Source organism: Leptinotarsa decemlineata, unplaced genomic scaffold, assembly GCF_025532065.1.
Source record: "Leptinotarsa decemlineata unplaced genomic scaffold, Ldec_3_MD MMD2_tig00026314_RagTag_RagTag, whole genome shotgun sequence".
Taxonomy (NCBI): domain Eukaryota; kingdom Metazoa; phylum Arthropoda; class Insecta; order Coleoptera; family Chrysomelidae; genus Leptinotarsa; species Leptinotarsa decemlineata.
Genome location: NW_027412684.1, coordinates 7,407,619 through 7,435,284, shown reverse-complemented (window position 1 = coordinate 7,435,284; position 27,666 = coordinate 7,407,619). Strand labels below are relative to the sequence as shown.

At 38.0% G+C, this 27,666-nt stretch overlaps 1 protein-coding gene across 1 annotated transcript in view; it reads right to left on the bottom strand.

The window, feature by feature from the left end:
* LOC111507595 (cholecystokinin receptor) overlaps positions 1-27,666 on the bottom strand; it is a 324,837-nt gene that overhangs the window by 261,255 nt on the left and 35,916 nt on the right. Inside the window, exon 2 of the mRNA XM_074181685.1 lies at positions 26,652-26,817. Coding sequence (XP_074037786.1) covers positions 26,652-26,817 — 166 coding nt within the window. The remainder of the gene's footprint in view (positions 1-26,651; positions 26,818-27,666) is intronic.

The window sequence follows — 27,666 nt, the reverse complement described above, 5'->3', positions numbered from 1 at the left end:
AAAATTGCGACAATGGAAGAAGCTATATCAGGTTTCAACTCATCTGGAATCCACCCATTCAATCCAGATAAATTTACCAAAGAGGATTTTGAAGTTGCTAGTCAATATTTGCCTACTGTATCTGATGATTTGGACTCCACAAATCAGCCTGATCCCGGCCCATCAACTTTCAACGTTCCAATTATACCCCAATCATGTCCTAAACTTACTTCAGAAGTGATAAGTGCTTTAGCAAAAGACGAAGTCAGCATTGCAGAACTTTCACCTTTGCCATCATACTCTGGAAAAGGAAAAACTAGAAAATGTACCAAGGGAAAGTCACAATATTAACAGCAACACCAATGAAATTAATTCTCGAGGAGAAGCAACAAAGAAGAATTAAAATAAATTCTGCTCGAGAAGGAAAGGGTAAAAATATCAAAGCAAAAGTGCCATAACGCAAAAAAACAATGAATAAAAGAAATATGGAACTAGATTCTGATATTTCCAAGGACAACGGAATTGACGAGAAAAATTTTGTTGATGATGATGAACTGTGGATTCAAATGAGAAGGATCAATGCTTGTTATGTGAAGATTTCGGAAAATATGGGGAAATTTGGTATAGATGTGTTACCTGCGGGAAGTGGGTACATGCTGAATGCAGTGGGCAGGACTCTGCCACTGACTGTGAATGCGACTTTTGCAGTAAAAATTTTTTTGCAAAAAGGGACCTTGTTGGCAAATTTCAATTTAGTTTCTGAATAAGTTTGATGTTTTTGTTAAATATCTAAAATATGTTTTAAGTTCTTGTTTTTATTAAGTTTTAATTACGACTGAGTTTACTTTTTTCAAATTTATGATATTTTCTAACAATTTTCAATAAACATGATTTTTTCAAACAGTTTTTATTTGCGTATCATTGCCCGACAAAATGCGTATCATTAACCGACGTGAAAAGTAATGGTACACAAACCACAAAACTCGGGTTCATCTGTTTTATACCAACCCCTTTAATTTTGTAAAAAATTTGAGATGGCTTTGTTGAAGGGAACATATGATTGAACGACTATGGCAAATCTGCAGTTTTTACCGATAAAAACATTTGATTTATGACAAATATTGCTTAGATGCGTACAATTACCCTCCTCTCCCCTACCCAGAGGTGCTAATATTCCCAAGCAATGACATTCTATTTCGTGTTCCTCTAATAAATGGTTAATATTTTTCACGTTATTTATTCTTGAGTAATGCTGATGTTACGGCAGAAAAATGTTTCTTCTCAAGTTTCATAGAAAAAATAGAAATGTCAGTGAGAAAATATTGTTTAATTTCGTGAATTATTTAACAGTATTCATCAAAAGCAGATGATTTCTCACATTGTCACAGTGAACCGTCGAATACCTAAATAAAAGACTTTTCTCGTAATGATTATGTTTTTCAGAGAGGACAGAAAGTCTCATCAGCAGGATACATAGACACACCGTAAAGAGACAAGTAGAAGTATTTTCAAATGAGGAAGTTCACTTTTTACTATTTACTATTTATAAGGGGAATTTTCATAATATTTTTAAACGATACTTGACTGATAATCTCTGAGGAGAATTTTGGATGAAAAAGGGAGAAAAAATTCATGGAATCCAGAGTGCTTCATAATCTTAGAAAGTGATAATAGAAAGTAATTATAAATTGATGAATTTTGAAAAACGTGTTATAGCTATTGCATTGAAAATCAGGCCAAGAATACCTCTTCAATTTCATCGTAATTACCGGAATAGTAAACAACGAATGAAATTATTCGAGGTCTTTGGTGAACTATTCAACTGTTGACCAATAATTGTTTCAAAAATCAATGATAAATCATCATTCATATCTATTTCAATCTGAAATCCCCTGTAATATCGTCGAAGCAGTAGCCAACAGATAAGCCTACAAAAAGGATACGACGTAAAATGAGTTTTCAACCATCAAGGGATTCGAATAAATGGGATTATCAGCCCGATTGTCAAAATCCATTGGAAAAGGAATTAATTTGTGTTGATGTATGATGATATGGAATTCTCCAATTTTGGACTTATGAATATGAATCAGTCTGTGTATGATGAGTTTGAATTCGCATATTCAAGTGAAATACCCAATTTCGAAACTTTTTTGACTTTGTTTATTATTTCCTCTTTCTGTTATATAATAAAGAATCAGAGTAGATGAACTGAGAAAGAACCGGATAAGATAATGTCGGGATAGACAATTACGCTTTGTGCTTCGATAAGTTTGTTGAAGGTTAAAATTGGACACCAATATGTCTAGGCACAAATATGTCGCTGAAATTGCAAAGGCTGCTTCTCAAAAGCTTGGAACACTGTTACGAACCAGAAAACTGTACACACCTCAGCAACTTTTGATGCTTTATAAAGCTCAGTTTAGACCTTCTCTGGACTATTGTTATCATGTATGGAGCTCCGCCTCTAAGCATACCCTGAAGCTGCTGTATTCCAGTCAGAAAAGAGCCATCCGCCTGATTGGAGACGCGACCATCACTTGCAACCTTGATGGTCTGGAACATCAAAGAAAAGTTGGGGATTTTTCTCTCTCCTATAGATAATTTCACGGGAAGTGTTCAAGTGGTACATAACAGAAATACGTGACGGACTGTGGCTGCTCATCGTTTTGAGGTTCAACTCGGTACACCTCGAACTTCACTCGTTAAGGACTCTTTCATTTGGAGGACTGCATTCATGTGGAATAAATTTCCTGAGAACGTTCTTTCAAATACATTTAATCTCCAGCGATTCAAATTCAATGTGAATCACTACTTCCGCACAGGAACTGCCCCTAGAGCGTCATAAGGATTTTTCTGTAGTGCTTGTATTTCGACCTTATGAAGGAATAATTCATTTATCGGGCATACGAGCACCTTTTTCCCCAGGGATTTCATGGATTTCGTCGAAAATCTTGGACATCCCTCCTCACCCTCTCCCGGGAGTTCCCTCCAGTCGGGGGAACTCCCGGGTGAGTTTTGATATTATCTTCCTTTTCGCAAATGTACCCTTATCTGAAACTTTGGATATTTTGCGAGGTCTCGTTCCTACAGATATCACCAAATTGTTTGAACTAGTGCTGGCGTCCACCTATTTCAAATGTAATGACATATCCTACAAACAAATTGACGGTGTCACCTTGGGAACCCCTTCCAGTCCACCGTCGCCAACCTGTTCATGAAAACATTCGAAGAAAAGGCTCCGCAGTCAGATCGGTCACTTCCCAGAGTTTGGCTGCTTGTGGTTGTGTTGCTGAGTCATTTGAGATCGAAACAGATAACCAACTTCTATTCGTAGACGTCTTTGTGCCTAAAAAACCAGATGAACGACTGGACAGGAAAACCGCGCATGCCAACAGTTGTCTACTCTTCAGTTTTAATCTGTATCCAGGATATAAAGAAGCTGTCCTCAAGTCTCCTACTCAACGAGTTGAACGTATTCGTAAACCAGAGCACCGCGAAGCTGAAAGACAACATCTGTTTCAAGGGATTCTACAAGACACGGATACAAGCAACAAGACTTTATTACAGTATCTAGGTTAAAGAAATCCGACAAACAAACGCATACCCAGGCTCCAAAGCTTGCCTCAGATCACCTGTCTTTCATTCATAAAATTACCGACTCCTGAATAGGAGAAAGTTTTCAGGGTTACTCGAAAACTGTATACAGTGCGGTCCATATGTATGGAATAAATTCATTTTTAGCGTTATTATGTACTATGTGAAAAAAACCTGAAACAGGTCGATTTTTATTCTTGAATTGACAATTTACAGTATGAAAATATTATCCCCCTCCAGCACCCCTTCTGAATTATAAGCACCCCCTCGAAAATTCTAAATAGCAAAGGGGGTCGTGTGGCATGACCCCCTTTGCTATTATTTCGCGCATATTTCATGCTGTATCGAGCATTAAGGAGCCAAGAAACGTTCATGACCTTCTTAAAGGAAAAAAACAGCGTATTACCAAAAAACATATTTGCCGATATATTGACTTTAAGTATCCAACGGGATGAACTCCAGTGCTCATGTCGAAGTAATCGTCATTGAAAATAACGCATAATATATTTGTGGACATCAGAAGTGTTTTGTTTTATGAATGTCATTATCAAGAGCGAAGATTTCCTTCAACGGAGCTTCCCGAATCCACTCCTCAGAAAGATACTTTTCCAATACTATTCTTCACGCAGACGACCACGAGGAATCGAAGTCCCTTAATGTTCTCGTTCTTGACCTAATTTTAAGTATCGTTTTCTCTTCCGCCATTACTTTTGGGAATAACGGATATCACCCCAATATTTTCCAACAGTTCATTTTTCGAAACCAATTTCTGAGCTAATATAATCACAAACAGTTATTATATAATGTGGACATGAATAGTGTATTTCCCTCTTCATGTCAAGTCATCACTTCTTGATGAAAAAGAAATGAGTGTTGCGTGTCTCGCCACCAAGCGGACTCTTGTCCATTTGGTGACATTCCTTCTGATTGGAAATTCAATTTTCTACTTTCCCATTTTCAGAAAGCGATTCGGTCGTTGTGTATTTCCTAAAAAACATACAGAGGTATATCAAGTGAACTAGTAGGCCATTCTCAAGAACCTTTTACTCATCTACTGATCTGCATTACTGACAAACTGAAATGAGTTATCGACTGAAATACCAGAGAAATGAGTATTCCGAAGTCGAAGTCTTCCAAAAAGTATTATTTCAAACCATGATATAGATGTGTAAAAACAAGTACAAAAAAATTTCGAATGTTATTAACTATATCAGAACATAAGCTTTCATGGTCGAAATTACGATAACAGAGAAAAAAATCCGGGCTGGCAGACCGTGGTGTGAAGGCACTCTTAGTACCGAATGTTTAACGTTTCGTCTGCTACTACGGTAAACATGTGCGTTGACTGCGAGGGCCAATATTGTACAGTGTAGAGTGAATAGACTTTTGCTCCTACAAGTCACTTTTGAACACGGCATATCAACACGGATTCTGTTTTCTCTAATAATGTTAGTAACTATTTGAGACACTTCACGTTACTTCATAATCACAGACTTGTTTATCGTTCTTGTGAATCACCCCGTAGCATCCTAATGCGATTCCTGTCCCTGATATCCGACATGGTATCTTTCATTACCCTTATCCCAAAGTAGTTTGGTAGTTTTGGGGGTAATTAAACAATTTCGTACATGAAAATTAGTTGTTATACTGATAAGCCTTGGACAATAGTTGAATGTTAGTCGAAAACTTGTATGGGAACTAGGAGAAGTTAACAATGAGGTGTAGTCGAATGAATGCTATCAATTAAACGTTCTCACTAACGTTCGTGGCTTGGTTAATTTGGATATAGGATAATATTCCATTGACAATAAGTCTTGATGATGCCGAATTGGGTTATAATAGACCTTCACACTTCCGATAATTGTTAAAATCAATATAATTCGTCAGTTCTGCGAGAAAATAGTTCATTAATCGAAAAATAACCTCCAAATTCTTTAATTTCTGAGAGAAATCGAAGCTCTAAAAATGACTTTGTTGTCACTACCATCGAGTCTGACCTCCCACTCTTCCAAACCACGTTCCAGAATGTATATGATTTTTGTGAAGCAGTACAGTTAGTATAACTCGATCAAATATATCTTCAACAAAATTCCAAATATTAATTCTTCGTTTCGTTCTTTCTCTCTGTCTCTAATTTATATGACCGTTGCTTATCATTCGAGAGCATTTGGAAGGGCTCCTCCTGTCCGTAGTGAACAGAAGCTTTGTTGGGGGCGCAGCTGCTGCCACCCTAAGTTTTTACATTCACTTCTTCTTTCAACAAAAGAACTTCATTTTTTACTGGTCACCTCATTCTCGGGATAAAAATAATACATATACCCATGTTCATATATCTTACATAACTGACGACCTCGTCGAAACCGTCGACATCCAGCCTAGTTACCGGCGTTGGAGGCTGCCAGTCCTGTGATATTTCACTATATTTTGAGCTTACACCTTTTGGACTCCACTTCGACCACGATATCCACGTGTCATCTTTGAGGGCGGTCATTATCAGCATAACCGTCCTCTGTAGCCATCGGAGAAGTCACAAATCATGCAACATGAATGAGTTATAGGGAAGACTGCCCATCAGTGAGACACAAAAAATGTTTCAGTTGCTATAATATTGGAATGTAGTGAAAGTGATTAACTGATATGCTAAATAGTTACCTACAACCTTTTGCTAACATTTAATGCAAAAGAAAAAATCGTTAGAACAAAAAGAAGATGAAAACAGCATTCAAACTGAAGTAAGTATTTGTCTCAGTGTTACAGATTTATGAGTTTTGGATACACTACAATAGTGAATAAAGCAATTTTTTTATGCCAGAAACCTTTATTTTAATGTTGACACATATTTAAACGTAGGTAAATTAACGTAAATCTAATGCGTCAAAGTTCATGTCGAAGGATAAGAATGACAGTTGCCTCTTTGTCTTGCCACAAATTATAGCTTCAGGTAAAACTAGTTTAATATATTTCTTATCTACATATTGCACGTGTGGCACATCCGGAAATATAAATTTCCCCACCATTTTTGCAGTTCTGCGAAAAAACTTATACGGACTTCGCCCTGAGAGTTTTCTTCTTCCAAAACTTGTGCAATATAATGAACCTCAGCACCCTTGGTGTTAAATTCGACGAGGAGATATTCATTTGTATTTGGAAATTTTGACAAATTTCCAAATTGAAGAATTGCTTTTTTAGGGAAATTTTCGTCAAATTCTTTGTTACTGTCACTATCTTCAAGCACCAAAGACACTTCTGACTCTGATGAAGAGGAACTTTCTTGTGCTACCTTCTTTTAAATAGTTTTATTTTTCTTTACAGAATCTTCTCTTTCTTTGAATCTTTTCTCTATTTCTTCCTTCTCTAGGGTGTCTGTCGCTATCATGCATTTACCCTTCCTCCTAGCACGCAGCTGAGTTCTTGGTTTTGCTTTAGGAAAGCCTCGAAGTTGTTCCGGGGATTCAAATGTTGAATCAATTTTTTGAACACCATTAGTTGGTTGATCTAAATTCAGCAGCGAATGATTATCCTGGGTAGAGGATCCATTCAAGTCATTCAGACCGTTGGAACTTGTAGACGGTAGTGAGCTGGCATTAGTTGCTGCTGCCGTCAATGGCCGATATGTAACAAACCTACCTGAGAAGTCTGCATCAATAAATATGTCCCGTTTATAGGGAGCTATTCCAGTAGCTTTAAATGCATTAGTGATAGTTCTCGGAACCATACACTTTTCGTGCGCCTGTTTGGAATAATAGGCTTGAAATGCTTTAAAAACTCCAACATCCAGAGGCTGGAGTTTGTGGGTTGAGTGTGGGGTAGATGTGATCACTGTTATACCATTTTTTTTCGCGATGTTTATAGCAGCCAGAGAAATATGACTCTCGTGATTATCGTACAAAAGCATGGACGAATTTTCTTCGGAACTATCACTATGCCTAATAAAGTGTTTCAGTACATCTACAAACAACTCATTTTTCATCCACCCGGATTTTGAAGCCAGCCCTAACGTTCTGGGAGGATCACCATGTAGCATGTGTGGTTTGAAGTGCACTCTTGGAAAAATCATAGCGGGTGGTAACCAATTGCCAGCTGCACTAATAATGCAACACGTAGTCACCAAGGTCCCTCTCTCTGCACTAGTCACCTTACTGACTTGACGTGACCCTTTCAAAGCAACAACCTTACCTTGTTTATTTGAAACTGTCAGTGCAGCTGTTTAATCCAAATTGAATACTCGTGTTCCGTCCTTGAAATGCGGTTTCCTGGAATAAACATCTGCCAACTTATCAAAAACAATGACACATTGTGCTTATTGAAAGAGGATGCTCGGGAAAGAGAACATCCCTCAGGTGTTCGTAAAGATAGGGTTGGATGACGCCGCATAAATTCCCGCATCCATTATTCCCCTGCCAATTTCTGAACTTCCCAATTTTCCGGCACACGAATGTTGTTTTCTATGACCATTTCGTAAGCCACTTGTCGACATTCAAGAAGTGGAAGACCATAAAACATTTGAGCACATTTGGTAATATAATCGGCAAGGCAGTTTTCTTGATCTGTATTAAAGATTTTTCTTACTTAATGGTTTGAAAACATGCTAATTCTTTCCGGTGAACTTTTTTGTTTCTTAACATATCGTGCTAATGTTTGAAAAGGGACATTTTTTAAAACTGCCGCTTTTCTTATAGAAGTAGCACCATGGAGGACTAATTGAACAGCTTCATCCATTGATATTTCATCATTTTTTTAAGCTTCTGATCTTTTCTTGATTTTTTAAATTTTCCGTCCATTTTGTAAGAAATTACATTTGGAATCTAATTGAACTTCAGCAAGAAAAAATATCATTACATCCAAAAGCTACCAACAGTGAGCCATTTTTGGCCATCAGTGAGATATATCTCACTGTTGGGCGTCTCGGTGTTGACCAGTGTTATAATTTTGAAAACAACTGAACCCAACCTATGAATCGAGGTTTTAATTTTATTGAACCACTTTGCTACAATGCTGATACTATACACATAATGGTTGACAAATGACTCTTTTGTAAAGAAACAGTCTATCAAGACAATCCAACATGAATTATAGTAGAAATACTTACTTTAGATGCGCAAAAACACAGAAACGTGCACCTCACATTGACAATGCTTGGGAACTGAATTTTGAGCACGCAATTTTGTTGCTGGTGTCTAGTACGCCATCTATGAATTTTTTTTTGAAAGTTTGTACTTTCCTTGCTGAAATAACTTGGGTGTCTCACTGTTGGCAGTGTCTCCCCTCTCCCCTAGGGTGTTGCCAAGTTCATATCACATGTTACTGTCTAGCTAATTATTTTTGAACGGCAACATCATGAAATGGGATTGCGTGAAACACAAATTTTAAACTGACACTACTTGATACTTGAAACCATTTTCAACACAAACTTTGCAGTTGAAATCCTTAACCGCGAACAGTAGAGAATGAACAGTTATCCCGAAAATGTACTTGTCAGAAAGCAGAAGCACGTGTTATACAGACGAATTCAAAACCAACATTGGTCAGGAGTTGGAGTTTATTGTGCGGTAAGGAATCTTCATTTCAGTTACCAGTTCAGACAGTACAGGCTGAAGTGTATACTCGTATAATCCTGTAATGCACAAAGAATAATAATTTGAGACCTCAACATGAAGAGCTAATCTTTGACGTGGTCTTATACACAATCGTTTCGGTCAAATACACTATTCAGCTAATCAACGAAGTATTTCTGCCGAACATAACCGCCGTATTTTGCTCATTGTTGAAGAAACAGAACACACCGTATCAATATCTGTAGAGCAGGGAGGGTGAGTGTAGGCCCCAGCACTTAGGCCACATGTGACTTATAGTACATCCTCCCAAGGAGTTGTCCTACTAGGTCATCGTCCATCCTGTCCTTTCCAGGAAGGTGGACAGGTCACTGGGAGACAACTCCTTTATATCGGCAGGTGTAGGCCAAGACTCGCCGAACACACACGATTGACGACAACTCCGGACACTCGCATAGGACATGCCTGACACTTTCATCTTCCTGTTCACACACCTTGCATAGATGTGTGTCCACAAGCCCCATATTGTGGAGGTAGAGTACACCGTAATTGGCACTTCTTCTTGTCCTGTGGTGGCAAACATTTTTATGGAAAAATTCAGCGATGCTGACACCATATTGTTAACCATTACGGTGATGACATGTCTGTGGTTTGTCAAAACGGTGAAGAGCAACTGAACAAATTTATTGTATATCCGAACCCTCTCAACACAAAAATCTAATTTACACAAAAGTGGGGTATATAAAACTTTAGATCTGAAAACCTGAGTGAACCTGAATAAATACGACTCTATTAATACGAAAAAAATTGCCCGTGTCTTATCATCAATTAGCAATAGCGGATCATGAACTTGGAGGAAGCATCCTGCTATCTTGTAAGAAAAAATCCAAGAACTGAGATTAACTCTCCAAGATATATCAAAAATCAACATCATAGAAATAATTTCAATCAAAAGAAAAAGGAAATCAACTGTTATGAAACTTGGCTGCCTGTTTATGATTACTCTCATATCTGGTATAAACAAAGCTACGCCCACCACGAACGGAATTAATTTAGATGCCAAAACCAATTTCGTAAAATCGACTTTGGGGACAACCAGAACACTGGACCCGTCACCTCATCATCTTGATTAATTCTTTGATTATGTCAGTTGTAGACGAAGCGTCAGGCTTAAAAACGTGCAAAAGACGGTCAGTGAACCTATAAAATGGCTTTGATTTAGTTTTACAAAGCTGTCTTTTCCATATATCTCTATTTATAGAAGCTTGCTGTCAACTGTCATTAATTTGGAGAGACAATGAACAAAATATACAGTGTGTAAAAGCCAAATGGAATAAATTCATGATTTCGGTTACGGTACATATTTCAACAAAAATCCCGAAACACGTCAAATTTAAATTATAATTTGACATACTTCAACGGAAAAATGCTACCCCTATCTTCAACCCCCGTCGAATGACAGGTACAACCCCCAATTTTTTAAATGGAAAGTATAGGCTTGCGATATATCGTTTCAAGTTTATTGCAACGATTGGGATAAAATAAATCAAAAACATGTGATTACCAAAATTCGATGGAATACACTCAAAACTTCACTAGTTCAGACTTCCATTGTCTATTATATAAAATGATTTGAAATCCCTGAAACAACTAAAAAAGAAGAATTAAAAGTGAATAGCTGAAAATAACAATTATATCAAGCAAAATAAACCTGAAATGAAATAAAAGTGAAATAAAATACAAGTAAAATAGAACAATTGTACAAAAATGAATAAAAATAAAGAAATGAAAATAAAAAGTTGAGAGATTCCAAGTCACGTTAGTTCACGACGTTTCGATATGTTAGTATCTCCAATCGTCTTCGGGTGATGACTGGACTGATTCCTCCGAAAGATGACTATTTATAGGTCGTTCCAGTACTTTCACTTATCCCAGCTTTGCATTTTCCGCTTTACTGGTTCCGTGGGAGATGACCGTTTGGCGGGAGTTGGCCATTTTTCGCTTGATGATGGGTTTCCAAATGTTGCGTATTTCTTCGATGACTTGGCTGAATACGTTGTTGGACAAAATGTATGCGGCTTCCTTGAATTTTCTTCTGAACCAATGTTCCTCTCTGTGCAAGATCTCAGCTTGGAACCACTCGATGTTGTGTTGATGGGTCCAAACATGGTCTGCTATTCCTGATTTGCTGGTTTCCCCTCGCTGTATGTGTTTCTTGTGCGAACATTCAATGTCCTCTTAGTTTCACCAATATAGGACTTTCCGCACTCACAAGGTATCCGGTAAATGCAATTCTTGGAATCGCAGTCCGCGTTTGGTGGCCTGGTTTTCGTGACGCTACTACGGATAGTGTTACCGGATCTGAAGCAGGTTCTGATGTTGTACTTGGAACCAATTTTTCTGATGTAGGGAAGTGCAAGCACTGGTTGTGACGGCTCCTCTTCCTTGCGAGCTCCTACTGTCTGCAAGTGTGTTCCAATAATTGAAAATCTATTGCGGAAGTTGTATCGCCAACAGCATATGCAGGAATAACTTCTGTGAAGAATCCTGCACTGACACCGGTCGGATATAATCCAACGCCCTTCGTGGTATTAGCCAGGGGAGTAGTTGTCAGTCCATTAACCTACTGTGTAGGGTGTTGAGACTGGCCTGAACGAATTGTTCTCTTAGATGATTTGGGTTACAACATTAGTTGTCAGTATTTCAATTTATGTTCAGAGTCTGTTAACTTTGAGTCTGGTAAATGGTTAGATTAACGGAAATGCATAAAATAACACTTTACAAATGATTGGTTAGGGAGAAGCTCGTCTATTTCATGAGAAATTTCCTCCTAATTTACCTCACTGTTAATGAACGATAAACAAAATAGAGAAGCAGTTTCGCGAGCTTGGTCATGGGTGATGAACTCAAATTAGATGTAATGTTTGAGTTTGAGAAAAACCCACATACATCTCGTACACAGGCATCCACTACATTCAATGTTAGCCATACATCGATAGTAAACATAAGAAAATAAAATGCATCCCTACAAAATAATACCTACTCAGGAGCTCGTGGAAGACGATTTTGATAGAAGAACTTATTTTTGTGAACAAATGATAGACCTGTTGGATAACAATATCATCCAATATCTGATGAGTGTACTTTGTCTCTTACTGGTCATGCTAATCAGCAAAATTGCCGCTGGTAGTAAACGAAAAATCCTCACTGGATGAGAGAAAAACACACGCAATACCCTCAAAAGGTTGATGTTTGGGCAGGAATTGTAGGAAACCATATCATTCGTCCCTTTTTCATTGAGGGCAACTTGAATGGCGATAAAAATTTGACACTACTTCAAAATGATGTCATTCCAAGTTTCGCAAATTTATATCCTGATCCAGGAAACCCTCAAGTTTTAGTGAATACGATATGGTTCCAGCAGGATGGAGCACCACCACATTACCCACATTACCAAGTTAATGTCCGGCAATACCTTGATACAAAATTTTCCAATCGGTGGATAGGGAGGCGAAGAATTTTTTTATGATGATATGTAAAGAGCAATGTGTAAAAAAATAAACTTTCAGATTTCAATGACTTGAAAGAACGAATAACGCTTGCGAGTAGGTCGGTCACGCCTGATTTGTTATATAATGTTACAGGATAGTTTTATTTGAGATTAGGATATAACCAAGACGTTCGCGGTGAACATTTTGAACATCTACTTCGTTAACATCCATAGTTCTCTTTCGTATTCTACTTTTCATTACGTTCTGCATTACATTTTAGTTTTTGGGTGTATTTTATCGAATTTCGGTAACCACATGATTTCAAGTTAATTTATCTCAATTGTTTCAATGAACTTGAAAGCGATAACATTTTTGAAAACAAAATGAAGAGCCCTTCCAAAGGATATATCACAAACCTATACTTTCCAAGTTATAATTTACATTTCACTTGTTTGGGGATTTTTTTAAATATGTACAGTAACCGAAATAATGAATTTATTCCGTTTAGCGTTTTCAAACTGTATAATAACTACTGGATAATGGTAATATGATGTAATTATTTCTTTATTTTTCCTTTATTATTCTTTTTATTTTTATTTTGTGTGTTTTCTGTCAAAGAATTGATGTCTCAAAATCTCCCTTTTTAATTTTGCACACACAAGAAATTTTTTCCTGAAGTCCATGGTGATAAATAAAGCAAATATTCAAAAACACTCCTATCGCCCGGAGAAAGTTGTTTTCGGAGGATTTCGTACTTGCCAAGCTCTAATTTATTCTTTTGTCTGGAATAAAGTCTCACAATATCGGAATTAGGCTCACGTATTCTGGTTTCTTTTGACGCAGAAATGGAACGGAATCGCTCTGGTTTCGCCATTCGAGTTGCTCGATTCGTTGAAAATAACGTCTGTTTCGGAGTTACAGTAATAACAAGAAAACAACTGGGGCTGTTTGGTGACCGGCAGAGTGCGATGGTGCAGAGCTTTTTCAGAATACAAAGGCAGTTTTAGTCAATAGCGCGTGCTGAGGTCGAAAACCCCCATAACTCTTTGCTGAAGAGGACGGCTTTTGTCAGTTTTTCTCATGGAGTACATACAGGACGATTTACCAGTGTCCTGATGGGTTGTAGCGTCTTCAGTTATTCTACCTTCCAGGTCGTCTCTGTTTTAAAATAACCGCACAAAATTCCTCATTGGCACAATTTTCGAAAAGACTCCTTCAACTCACTAACTATTAATGATTCTGAATCTGAGCAAGGTTTACAGTTCACAATTTCAAACCATCAGAGTCGACGTCTGTCTAAAGGTAATTGACAATGCATTACTTAGGACTTCCATTGTCTAATATGATATGAATTGATTTGAAATACCTGAAAGAATCAGTAAAAATTGAGAAGATTAGCTGCAAAATAACAATCATATTGAGTAAAAAAAAAGTGGAATTACAATGAAATAAAATACAAGCAATAACTAAAAAATTAAAAAACTATTAACACGAGATGAAAATTTTAAAAAAATGAAGAATTATTCAACAAGAAATGAAAATTGCTTCACGACGTTTCGATTGTTATTATCCACAATCGTCTTCAAGTGATAACTATCACCCGAACTACTACTAATTATCACCCGAAGACGATTGTGGATACTAATAATCGAAACGACGTGGAGTAACTTGGTTTTGGAATCTTTCAATTTTTAATTTTCAATTCTTGTTAAATAATTTTTAATTTTTTTATTTTCATCTCGTGTTGATAGTTTTTATTTGATTTTTTGGTTGTTGCTTGTATTCTATTTTAATGTGATTTAAGTTTTTTTGCTCATTATAATTGTTATTTTCAAGCTAATCTTTCTAATGTTTACAGATTCTTTCGATTTCAAATCAATTTATATCATATTAGACAATGAAAGTCCAATTTAATAGGATGCATCAGCGTCTGATCAATTAGTTTCCAATTTCATATATCTTCCTTGTATCATATCCATATTTTGATTAAAAAAAATCTATAATTGAATTAATGCTCACACAGTAACACGTCGACTTTGATACAAAATTACTATACTCCAATGTTACGATGGCCATAACACATACAAAGCAATATTTTTACATTGCTTCCGTTTTGCCGCTGTTTATTCACATTTGTACTTTTTCATGTTAATTTTTTTTTCTGTGAAACCATGTGCCCTGAGCAAGTGTAGTGAGCAAAGAATGACAGCCTTCTGCATCTGTGAGGCTAAGATTTCTGCCTTAGTGCGGCAAGCCGGTATGATTTTAAGATTCGAGAGTAGAGTGGGCATCATTCCACCAAGGACTGAAATAACAAACATCTTGACAGAGTGATCTGGATAGAATCTGCGGAGTTTGAAGAGAAAATCTCGATATTTCATTCGTTTTCCCTCCAATTTTCGGACTATATTTGTCTCGCCAAGAGCTGAAAACTCCACGAAAAATATCATTTTGTTATTATCATTTTTTTTTCACCGTAGTGTGCGCTGGTCAGGGCCTATCCCCCGAAGCCCCGATACATTCGGGAGGACGCGCCAGCATTATCAACCACTGACCACTCCCCACACCGTGGGGTAAATGATCATTGGGTCCGAGAATCATGTGTCCTGAGCAAGCGCAGTGAGCCAAGAATGACAGTCTTCTGCATCTGTCCGGCTAAGATTTCTGCCTTAGTGCGGCAAGCCGGTATGATTTCAAGATTCGAGAGTAGAGAGGACATCATTCAACCAAGGACACCAATAATCAGAACAACCGTCTTGACAGAGTGGTCTGAGTTCGAAGAGAAAATCTCGATATTTAATCCGTTTTTCCTCCTCTTTTCTGACGATATTCATCTCGCCAGGAGCTGAAAACTCCACGACAAATATCGTCTTGCTCTGGTGGTCGAGAAGGACCACATCAGGCTTATTAGCTTGTATGAGCCTGAGGGTGGGGAATAAATAGTTCCAATGAATTCGGCACTTCTCGTTCCCCACAACGGATTCAATATCTCCTAGAGCGTAGGGAAACACCTGTGTCTCGTCAATACCGTAAGAGTGCCGTAGATGGTAATATAGCACTCTTAGGGCCGCGTTATGTCGATGGATATAGGCCGAGACCGCATATGCTGGACATGCTGATAGCAAGTGCATTAGGGTCTCAGGTGCCTCGCGGCAGGCCCTGCACCTTGTGTCAGGAACCTCTCCACCCATCACGCGACTGCGGTAGACTAAGGTGTTGAAGACACCATCCTGGCAAGCCATCATGAACCCCTCAGTTTCCGACTTCAGCCCACTCGACCTGAGAAAATCGAAGGTCAGGCGCTTTGATAAGCCAAGGTCTCCAATGTTATTGGAGAAGACGCCATGCATTGGCTCATCCTTGTGTTTCCACAGAAGTAAGGTAATCTCTGCGGCTTTTATCTGAGCTTTTTGCTGAACAGGTTCCAACTCGGTGACAGAATTTTGGTCACCTCGTTCAGTGTCGAAAACTATACTGACTTCATCAGCTGCTCGGGCAGCTGCCCTAAAGAGAAATGCCCCAATTTCTGCTCTCTCGTGGTCACAGACCATGCAGAGAAGAGGATCCGAACCCCTGACGACTTTACAGGCTGTATCCAGTACCATTCTGTGATGTAGACACTCCATACTCAAAAGTCTACGGCCTCCCTATTGTCGAGGGAAGTACAATGGTGGAACGGACGATTTGGGATGCAAACTCCTATAGAGATGCATCATTTTTCGGGTCTTTACGTCGATTTGATACAGCTCCTCCCGAGTCCAATTTACTACTACAAACAAGTAGAGTGAGATTGGAACGGCAAGCATATTTGTTGCAGCAACTTTGTTCTTCCCCGACAGTTCCGATGACCAGATCTGTCGAAGTTTGTGCTGATACTTGCCGCGGAAAGAGTTTTTCACTGCTGTTACCTCTTGTGAGTGTCGTTGTTCCACTCCGAGGTAACTATATGTCTCTCCGGCATCCAGATGATGTAGAATGCTTTCATCTACGAGCTGCACATTCTCTCCGTAGTCCCCGCATTGTCCTCTTTTGAGATGGACCATTGCTCATTATTATTATTATTATCATTATCATTATTATTTTATATTATAAAATTCTCTTCGCTACGTCCTACTATGGAACAGAATCGTACGTTCTATCTCAAAAATATGTAACTTTGTAGTTCATTGAAGTGATAATTTTTGTGTATGGCTCCAGCTTCCTGGAAGAAGGATCCCTTAATGAGGATCTGAAAGTGATTTCGAATTGGAGAGAAAGTAACGAGGTTCAATTCAAAGCCACAAAAATCCAGACATCGGTTTTCCTCATGAAGATAAATGTCTCCGAACCGGATATAATAATGTCAGGTTAGAAAATTCCGCTTTCTGCTTCGGTAAGTTTGTCGAGGGGTTATAATGGACACCAATATGTCACATGGCACAATCATGTCGTTAGAATTTGCAAAAGCTGCTTCTCAAAAGCTTGAGACACTGTTACGAACCAGAAAACTGTACACACCTCAGCAACTTTTGATGCTTTACCTATAAAGCTCAGATTCGAGCTTCTTTGGAGTATTGTTCTCATGTATGAAGCTCGGCCCCCAAACATACCCTGAAGTTAGTGGATTCCATCCAGAAAAGAGCTATCCAGCTGATTGTAGACACGAACATCACGTGAAACTTTGATAGCCTGGAACATCGAAGAAAGGTTGGAGATTTGTCTCTTTTCTATAGATACTTTCACGAGAAGTATTCAAGTGACTTGGCAAATTTGATTCCACCAAGAGCGGTACATGTAAGAAATACGTGACGAACTGTGGCTGCTCATCGTTTTGAGGTTCAACTCAGTACACCTTGATCTTCACGTTCAATAACTCTCTCATCTGGAGAACTCCGTTTATGTGGAATAAACTTCCTGAAAACGTTTTTCCAAATGGATTCAATCTCCAGCGATTCAAATCCAATGTGAATCAGTACTTTCTCACAGGCACCGCTCTAAGAGCGCCTTGTGTATTTTCCTGTAGTGCTTGTGTTTTGTCCTTAAAAAATCCTGTTGGTCCTGATGAACCAATTTTGCAGCTTTCAACTTCCAGTTCTCTGTTGAGTAGCGATATAATACCGTAGCTGACTCGCTATTATCAATTCGACTGTTTGAAAAGAAAGTCTTTCGCGGTGTTTTTAAAAAATAGAAACTTTGCCAATGGTATCGAAGCAGCACTGGTGCCTTGTCAAGAAATATGTGGAAAAACACTCAAAAAATTTAGATGGTAGCGAAAATAATGCCAGGAAAACCAACTACGCTTTCGCAAAATGAATTGAAAACAAAAGCTTATGAATTAAGCAGATGTCAAAAGCTTACATTCCTACAATAGCATCTGTATCAATTGAAAAAATCAACCATACTTGTACGGTTGTAGTCACAATCATCGAAAGGTAAAGATCACAATATGGCATCGATAAAAACAATAATACGCTGAAAGGCACTTCGGATAATTACGGCCTCTGAAGTTTTCATTTCAGGCGAAATCAAACAAAAATGATATTTATTCGAACATGTTGAGAGAAAGTCTTTTTCCCACGATTGATCTTTGTATAGAAATATGATGAATTGAGTGCTTCATCTTCTACTGTAATCCATATTGGTCCTGAAGAGGCAATGAGGCAAGTGTTTTTTTCCGAAACATCGACATCTGCCATTGTTGATGACTGTATTCCATGTAGGTGGAATTTTACCTCTTCCATATACTACTACTTATTGTGTATCAATCCTGTGAATGATATCTGATTCGATTCCATGACAAATGTATAAATTGAATATAGAAGGTGTTTTTGTATAGTTCAATGAGTATTCGAAAGTAGATGTTTCGAGAGGGCTTCTGTTTCTACGGTGTGTCTAAAATTATTTCTTTGCATAATCTACACATACTTTTTCAGATATTTTCAAATCAATTGTTCCCTTCCTTGCTTTGGAAGTTTCTCACATTTTCTCGTATGAAGATGAAGAAAGCCAAAACTTTTTTTTACGCTGAGAAGTATCTATTTGATAAAATGAAAGTACGTTCATTGTCGTTCGACTCTGTAGTACCGATTTTTCGTAAACATATTTTTATCGATCATTTTTCGTTTGTCCCTGTTTCAATATTTGAAATCGACAGTGTTCACTTCCGAGATTGAAATATATCCCAAAATAAAAACTTTCTAATTCCGCCTCGAATACTTTTTGAAGGTGAAAAAATATGTGTGAAATGAAGACATCACTGTTTGCAGTTCAAATTTTGAACAAGTTTCCAACTTGAAAGGCATATATTTTTATGAGAGATTTATTTTTCGGGTAGAGAGGTTTTGGCTTTCTACTTCTTCATCTCCATACAAAAGAAAGGAATCTTCTGAGAAGAAGAAAGCAGTTAATTTCGAAATGAACACTATTCATTCAAAGATGTGTAGTTCATGCAAAGAAGTAACTTTCAGACACAAACTGGAAAAACCAACTACTCTCATATAATTATTGAATAACATGAAACAAAAAATCATTTCAGAATAACTACTTCAATATGAACATCAAATTATACAAAAAACACCCTATGCTAATCGATTTGTCCTCCCACCATTCATTATGGAATTGAATCAGATATCATTCACAGGATTGTTAGATAATATAGAATATGGATCATCCTCACTGATAGACATACGATGTTTCGGAATTCGGCATTATTGCCTCTTCAGCACTAATCTCGATAACATTACGAGATAAAGCAGTCAATTCATTCATGAAATTACGAATAAGTAAAATCCACTCAAGGCAGTGATGACAGTATGTAATGACATTCATTCGCTCGTTTGATTCGATCCCGGACATTGGAAACCCATTCAAAATTGGAAGAGGTATATATACAGGAGACATTTACTTTTGGGAAAGGTTTTGGCTTTTCACTTCTTCATCCTATTACAAAAAAATATGGAAACCGCCCAGAAAGAGAAAGAAAACAATCATTTTCAACATAAACTCTTCATAAAAATGTGCAGTTCATGCAAACAAGTGATTTTCAGACACAATCTGGAAGACGGAGATGTAAAAAGACAAAATCTTATTACCCTTATATACCCTTCGTAATCACCAGTGACAGTGGGGTGTATAAAAATTGAAGTGAAGAATCAACTTTCAATATGTTATTCACTACTAATGAAAAAAATACTGCGGTTTCGAAACATGTCGCGATATTTTTGAAAATAATGATTGTGAAGATCAAATCGTTAAGTGAAGTTTGTGAAATTACTATGGATCTTCATCATGTAATGGCTGAGTCGATCAGAAAAAACATATTCATGATGAACCTATTCTGTGTTTCAATTTCATCATGTTTCTCGTTGAATTTAGCAACCGTCCGTTTGAAAAATATTCAAAGGCATTGTGGTATTAGCACACGTATTCTGAAATTTGTATAACTATGTCATTATTTTTATTGTTACTTTTTCTAAAATAATCATTTTTCAGTTGTATTGAGAGGCATGTATTTTGAATAATAATTCGGGTATAAGTCAAAATTTCTCTGGAGCTTCAGCTTTGACACTATAATACAATTTTAAAACAATTTCAAAGTGATTGTCATATAGTTCTCACGTTATTTCCTCTATTTATTATTCAATCAATATTGAATTCATTTATTTTTCAAAAAAGCCGGGTGGAATTGTATTTATTATATGAATATCATACATATTGCTGAAAGAATATAAATTATTCAGTCCTTTCTTGAAACGTCCCTGGCTTCAAATGATAAGATATTGAAATCGAAAAAATCAGAAACGTTCTCAGGTTTTCTGAGAAAAATCTTCGTTGATTTGAATGAAATATGAGATTATTGACAGGAGTTCAATATTAGGTTAAATATTATTCATTCATTCATACATTTATTCATTTATTTATTCAATACATCCAGCAGACCAAAAAGCCTATTTGCAGGGTATACAATTAGAAATATGACAATTATCCATATAGTAAAATCAATTTTGAATGAAACGAATAATCTCTTTTTTGTTCACTACACTTCTAGATATAGTAGTTATGGGAGAATTAAAATGAGGCAGTGTATTGGAAACCGGAATATGAAATGTGCTACAGAATCTAGATGAAATACGCGGTACACTGAGTAGCATTTGAGACAATAGAGGCGGGCAATCTATCTGTCCATCTATTATTTTACATGCAAAACACATATCTCGGCTTTGCCTGAATTTTTCTAGAGATATCATTTGGAACTCGTCCAACAATGAGTCATAGCTATAACCCTTCTCGGGATGAGCATGATGTTGTTTGAAATATGCATATTTCAAAATTTTTTTTTCAACATTCTCTAAACTAGATATATATTTCATGTGGGACGCATTCCAAACGACACTGCAGTACTCTAATTTACTCTTGAACACTGTTAAGTAAACTGTTTTCAAAGAATGAAAGGCCTCGAATTCCTTGCAGTTGCCGATCAAGAAACCCAGACTTCTTATTGAAGTTGATATTACATTCTGAAAATAATTGGAAAACGTGAGTTTTTGATCAAAAAAAATCCCCAGATTGTTTGATTCCGTGATTCGCGTTAAACTTTCACCATCTAGTACATAGTTGAATGTTACCGGTAATATTTTACGTGTGAATATCATTACTTTACATTTATTTGTGTTTAAGTAAAATTTATTACGGATACATCAATTAGTCAAGGAATTTATGTCCTCCTGCAATGTGAAACAGTCTGCTCCATCTTGGATTCCACGATATATTTTCATGTCATCGGCAAATAGCAATTTATGACAAATGATAAATATTATAAATAATAACGGTCCAAGATTAGACGATTGTGAGACACTTGAGCTCGCTACAAAGCAGGAGGATTTTATACCATCACATTCAACATAACTACGTCGGTCGGATAAATATGATTTCAGGAGCAACTGAATATTAGATGATACGACAAAATTTTTCAATTTCTTCAGCGCCTTGCTGAAGTCCGTGTAGATGACGTCAACTTGACGCTTATTATCGAGTACCTCAGAGACAAATTGAGTGAAAACATAGATATCAATGTAAGAAATCAAAGGATTGACTGTTTCGACAAATTTATTTCTAACAATGTTTCACTATCATAAACTAATTTATTTACAACACTTAGTAACTAACGCTTAATTTATTTCCACTATTTGAATTCCTTCTTTAACTGCTCGATTCACTTTCTGAATTCAACTTCCATCTCTGGACGACAAGCGGAAATAGATTTCTTTAGTGGTTTCGGTACTCAACTAGAATTTAACCGGCGGTTGTTGACTGCATTCCTTTTGCGGTGATGTCATGTGTTTATTCGCTGGCTGAGATATCGGTCAGGGGCGGCTTCAGATTCGTTACATTGCCCCCTTTTTAAAGACGTTTCGCCCCGAAATATCATCCTTGACGTGTGTTGATACTTGCAAGACTCCTCGTATCTGCACTGTGAAGTTCGATGGAAGTAACACTCCACCAAAATCTTGATGCCGCTGGATCTGAATATCGTTTCCAATATGCTTCTAACGATTCTCCAATCCAGCCTGTCAAGCCCAGACGCTAATTTCGGAATTGCCAAATTTGCGAGATTCTGGTCGAGCATCGTGTCCCCTCAGTCTAGTAAGGCTCCTCCAGACATCTTCATAGGACGATTTGTCTCGAGAATGCTTTTTGGTACCAAGTAGAAAACGTTTCTCTGACCCTTCTTCAACTGTAGCATTTCTTCAACTTCAGGATTCTGTTCTCGTAATGTTTGGAGCTGACCGAATTTCTTGTTGAATACCACAGCAATACCCTTGGACATTCGGAGATCATCTGCCATGCAGTGAGCTAGTGCGTATTCGACTAGAACCTTGAAAAGGTATCGTGGCTCTTGTTGATTTATCCAAAGTATCACCTTCTGTCCGTTCGAGTATTATGACATGAACTTCTGAAACGTCATTTCATCCTCCGATGGTCTGAGGGCGCGAAATTGGTCGTGATTTTCAGCATGAGGAGCCAGTCTTTTAAAATGACGACCCTAGGCTTTCCCCGAGGTGACTTATGGATTCAGTAGACGAGGTCATTTATCATCTTCATGATTTTGTACGGACCTTTCCACGAGTTCCACAACTTCGGTGATAAACCACGGCGTCGCTTAGGGTTGTACAAACTAGGTCATCGGTTTCGAATCCTCCAGCATTCGCCTTGATGTCATAGGCCTTCTTCATCCTATCGCTGGCACGATAGAATGAATTCAGACGGACTCGTTCATGGATGTCGTCCATTCTCTGCCAAAGCCTGCTGATATAGTATTTCCCGGCAGTGTCTTGTTCAGGCGGCGTTCCAAATTTCAGATCGTAAGGAAGCCGCAGCTCTCGGCTCATTATAATATTCGCAGGGGTTTGGCCGGTTGACTCGTGTACTGCCGAACGATAAGCCAACAGGAACAAGTAGAGGTACTGGTCCCAGTCTCTTTGAAGGTCAAAGACTACCTTGGACAAGTGGCGGTTTATGGTTTTATCCATTCGTTCCACCATTCCATCGGACTGTGGATGTAAAGCTGTGGTTCTGGTCTTTCGAATGTCCAACAGTTTACATATTTCTTGAAACAGGTTGGACTCGAAATTTCTCCATGGTCCGAATGCAGCTCCAATGGGACATCGAATCGACATATCCATTCCTTAACCAGGACGTCAGTGACGGTGAAGGCTTCCTGGTTGGGCAGGGCATAGGCAGATAATCGCCATCGCCGGCGAAGGCGATTCTTTCCAGAGGGACTATCCGAGGTCCGTTATTGGCAGCACACTTTCTGCACCAGTCCTTAACGTCGGCTTGACAATTGACCAAATAAAACCGTTGTTTTAGTTTCTAGAGGGTCTCCGTTACTCCCGGATGTCCTCCAGTGACTCCATTCATAACACTATCTAGCGCCTTTCTTCTCTACTGTCTTCTGTCTCCAACACCCGCTTCAGTACTCCGTTTTCGATGGTAAGAGAGTTCCATTGGGACCAGTAGGACTCAACCGCTGGCGAATAACCTGCTACCTCCTGCCACGACGATCTTTGATTACTTTTCTACCATTCGATGACTGAACCAAGATCTGGGTCTTTCTCTTGGTCTTTCTTCATCTTATTGTTCTCCCAATTGTCGTCTACAGCTGCAGTTCTACAAATAGCTACTTCCTTCTCTTCTGCTCGTCGACAATGTGAGCAGTCATCGGGGCATGGTCTCCGTGAAAGGGCATCTGCGTTTTCATGGCTGGTCACAGCTCGCTGTTCTATTTCGAAGTCAAATTCTTGAAGTCTCTCAATCCAGTGCGCTACTTGACCCCCGGGACTGCAGAAGCCATTTGAAAGCTGCATGATCCGTTCTCAATAGAAATTTTCTTCCATACACATATTTGTAGGAATACTCTACACCTTTGACAACGGCCAACAGCAACTTTCTGCCCGGTAGGGGATAACTCAAAACAGGAGCGTTGATCAAAGCTTTTTTCAACTTCTTGTATGAGTCTTGGCATTCCTCAGACCACTGGAACTGGATCTGCTGTTCTGTGAGTCGGTTCAATGGTTTGACGATGTTGGCAAACCCCAGCACATATCTGCGGTAGTAGGTGTATAAAAAAAGGAAGCTGATGTATGTCTTTTGGAATGGGCCAATCCTTAACTGTTTTGATCTATTGTTCGTCTACCTTCACTCCTACCCCAGAGACAACATGGCCGAGATAACGGACTTCTTTCTGGAAGAGATGGCATTTCTTGGGACTAAGTTTCAATCCAGAACTCCAGATTTTTTGAGTGCTCATCGAACGATTTTCCGAACACAATTTTATCGTCGAGATACACTAGACACGTCTTCCATGAGAGCTCCTTGAAAACTGTCTCCATCAATCTCTCGAAGGTCGCTGGAGCATTACAAAGTCCTTATGGCATAACCGTGAACTGCCACAATCCTGAGCCGATGGTGAGAGCTCTCTTTTATCGATCTTCTGGGGCTAGTTCAACTTGCCAATATCCACTCTTCGAATCCAGAAAATTGTGAAACCGGCTAGCGTGTCGTCGATTCTTGGAAGAGGGTAGCTGCCTTTCTTCGTCACGTTATTCAGCTAGCGATAATCCACGCAGAACCTTGTCGAGCCGTCTTTCTTTTTCACTTATACGACTGGGGAAGACTAGGGGCTGTCAGAAGGTTCGATGACTCCTTCTTTTTTCATATCGCTGACTATCTTGTCTGCCTCTTCTTTCTTGGCAATAGGTAGTCTTCTAGCTGACTGCTGGATTGGTCGGGTATTCCCAGTGTCGATTTTGTGCTGAACCACATTCGTTCTGCCGCCTTCTCCTTCTCCAATGCCGAAGATTTCCTGATACTTCTTGACTAACTTCCTCAATTTGTATCGGTGAGTTGGTAGTATGTCCTTGGAGGAAATGTCAATCAACTTCTCCAACTCTTTAGGCAAGTGTTTGGCTTGGCTAACCGAACTGCGAACACTCCGTATTACAGATGAAATGGACGAACAGTGCCCCAGCATTGTTCCTTTCTTCAAGGTCACGGGAAAGTTGTTGACATTCATCTCTCTGACCGGCACAACTTTATCAACATGCAACAGGGTCTTTCCCAGTGCGATTCCTCGTTCAATTTTCTCATCACTTCCGTCCAAGCGAGCCTTCAGGATAGTTTCAGCCTTCTCAGGTACGAATATGTTATATTAGTTTCAGTACTACGAGCATTGAAAAAGACATGTTGAAAAATTGACAGTATTTTGGAAAAAACTGATATTAATGTAATTGGCCTGTGATTTTCAATATTTGCTACTTTTCTAGATTTGAATGCAGGGCAAACTTTGGCAATTTCCATATTTTAGGGAAATGATTGTTTATAATGGAGTTATATATGATCTCTAGGGGCACCGAAATGCTACTTATTAATGATTTAACTGTCTTTGCTAGAATTCCGTCAGGTAGATTCAATACAGAATCGTTGGACAGCTTTACTAAAAGTCCTGGGTTATGGGGATCAGTCGCTACATTATGTTGCACGACACATGCATATTTGGTTGAACATATACACATAAGTGTAATCATTCACAATTGAAGTCAAAATGGAGTCACAACTGATCATCAATTTGTTTCAAAACTGTATTTCAATATTGAAAGCTACTTTCATATCAACATTGAATTACACGAAAGAAAAATTCTTTCATGAATATGAACACTGAATTAAACGAAAAATAATTTTCTCTACTCAGTTTGTATTGTATTGTCAACATTCGTTATGGAATCAAATCGAATATCATTCACAGGATTTCTACACAATGAACTAAAAAAAAGATAAACATTTTACTTACATGCAGCACTGTAATCCCCACTGGTAGAAATCGATGTTTCGCCGTAAGACACTTGCCTTAGGGCTCTTCCGTACCAATCTGCATATTATAATAAGAAAAAACCACACAATTTATTCATAAATAACGATTTTTATGTAACGGAATAAGGTTGATCTACTTATGTCATCGATGACATCATAATGGCTTTCATTCACTTATTTGATTGAATCTCAGCCAAAAGGAATCTTGTTTATATTGCAAGGGTTATATTTTTAGAGGTGACTAATTTTTGGGAAAGGAAGTGTTTGACTTTCTACTACTCCATCTTGATATAAAAAAAATGTGGAAATCTTCCAAAAATGGAGTCGTAGAAAACCAAAAACTTTCTTTCCCAAATATATTAATATCTTCCCCATTTACAACATGTATTCTCTTACTGGTACTATTAATTTTGATATGTTGATAATTCGCATTTCGAAAGTTGTCGAATAACGATCATACAACAGATATCAACCAGAATAAAAAAAAATCATTGTGAAAATTGAGTTTTTTTCACAGTCATCGCATTTTTATCATCTTATATTTCGAGAACATCTGCATAACGTATTTCTATGAGTTTTCCTTGTCTCAAGTCGTAAATTGGATGTATCATCCATCACCCAGTGAAAATTATCCTAGGGAAAAACGTCATAACACTCCGCATGCCAGAAAGACGCCATTCAAACTAACCTTGCAAAAACGGAAGCAATTTGCACATAACTTCTCCAAAAACAAAGTCCCTCAAGAGAGCTCCGATAAGTGTGAACGGCATGCAGAGAACTCCCAGCAGAAGATCTGACACTGCCAAGTTGAGAAGAAATAGATTAGTTATCGTCCTCATTCTCTGGTTCTGCACCTGAAACACAGACTGAAATTAACCCGAGAATTTGAAATGGGAATATGCAAGATGCAAATGCGAGCTTGGCGTGTTGTAAATCTTGCGGGATTTGGCTACCGATGTTTTTTCGTGGGGTATTCTGGAAACTTGTCGGTTTGAGGTCTGGTCATGCAATCAAAGTTTTAATCCTACTTTACTACGTCTTGTTAATTCTAGAACCTGACTTTTGTAATACGTTTTGTTGATGCTGTACAATATTAAATGGATGGGGAAGTCCTAAAACGGCGACTGGAAGTTAAAGATTTGGGAGTAATATATTATTGTTATTTTTCTTATTCAAACCATATCCATAATACAGTTGAATCTGGAAATCGTATTTCGGACTTCCATTGTGTAATATGATATAAATTGATTTAAAATCCCTGAAAGAATCTGTGAAAAATTAAAAAGATTAGCTGAAAAATAACAATGATATTGAGCAAAAAACTGAAATTACAATTAAATTAAATACAAGCAATAACGGAAAAATTTAAAAAAAAATCTATCAACACGAGATGAGTCCAAACATGCTCTGCTATTAGTGATTTGCTGGTTTCTCCTCTCTGTGTGCGTTTCTTGTGCTCGGCAATGCAAGGTGTCGTCCACATATCTCAAACAGACTCGGGGCTCCTTGTGGGCTTTTTCAATGGCCAGAGTTTCAAACCACTCCATATATACAGGGCTATTCAAATTCGTTTCTGTACATGGGGATCTCGTAAACGATAAGAGATAGAGTGTCGGTTGAATTATGGCAAAGTTGTGTATTTTAGAGACCTATTCAATGATGTAAAGAAATCGAATATAGCTCTTTTGGTGATGGAGATATAC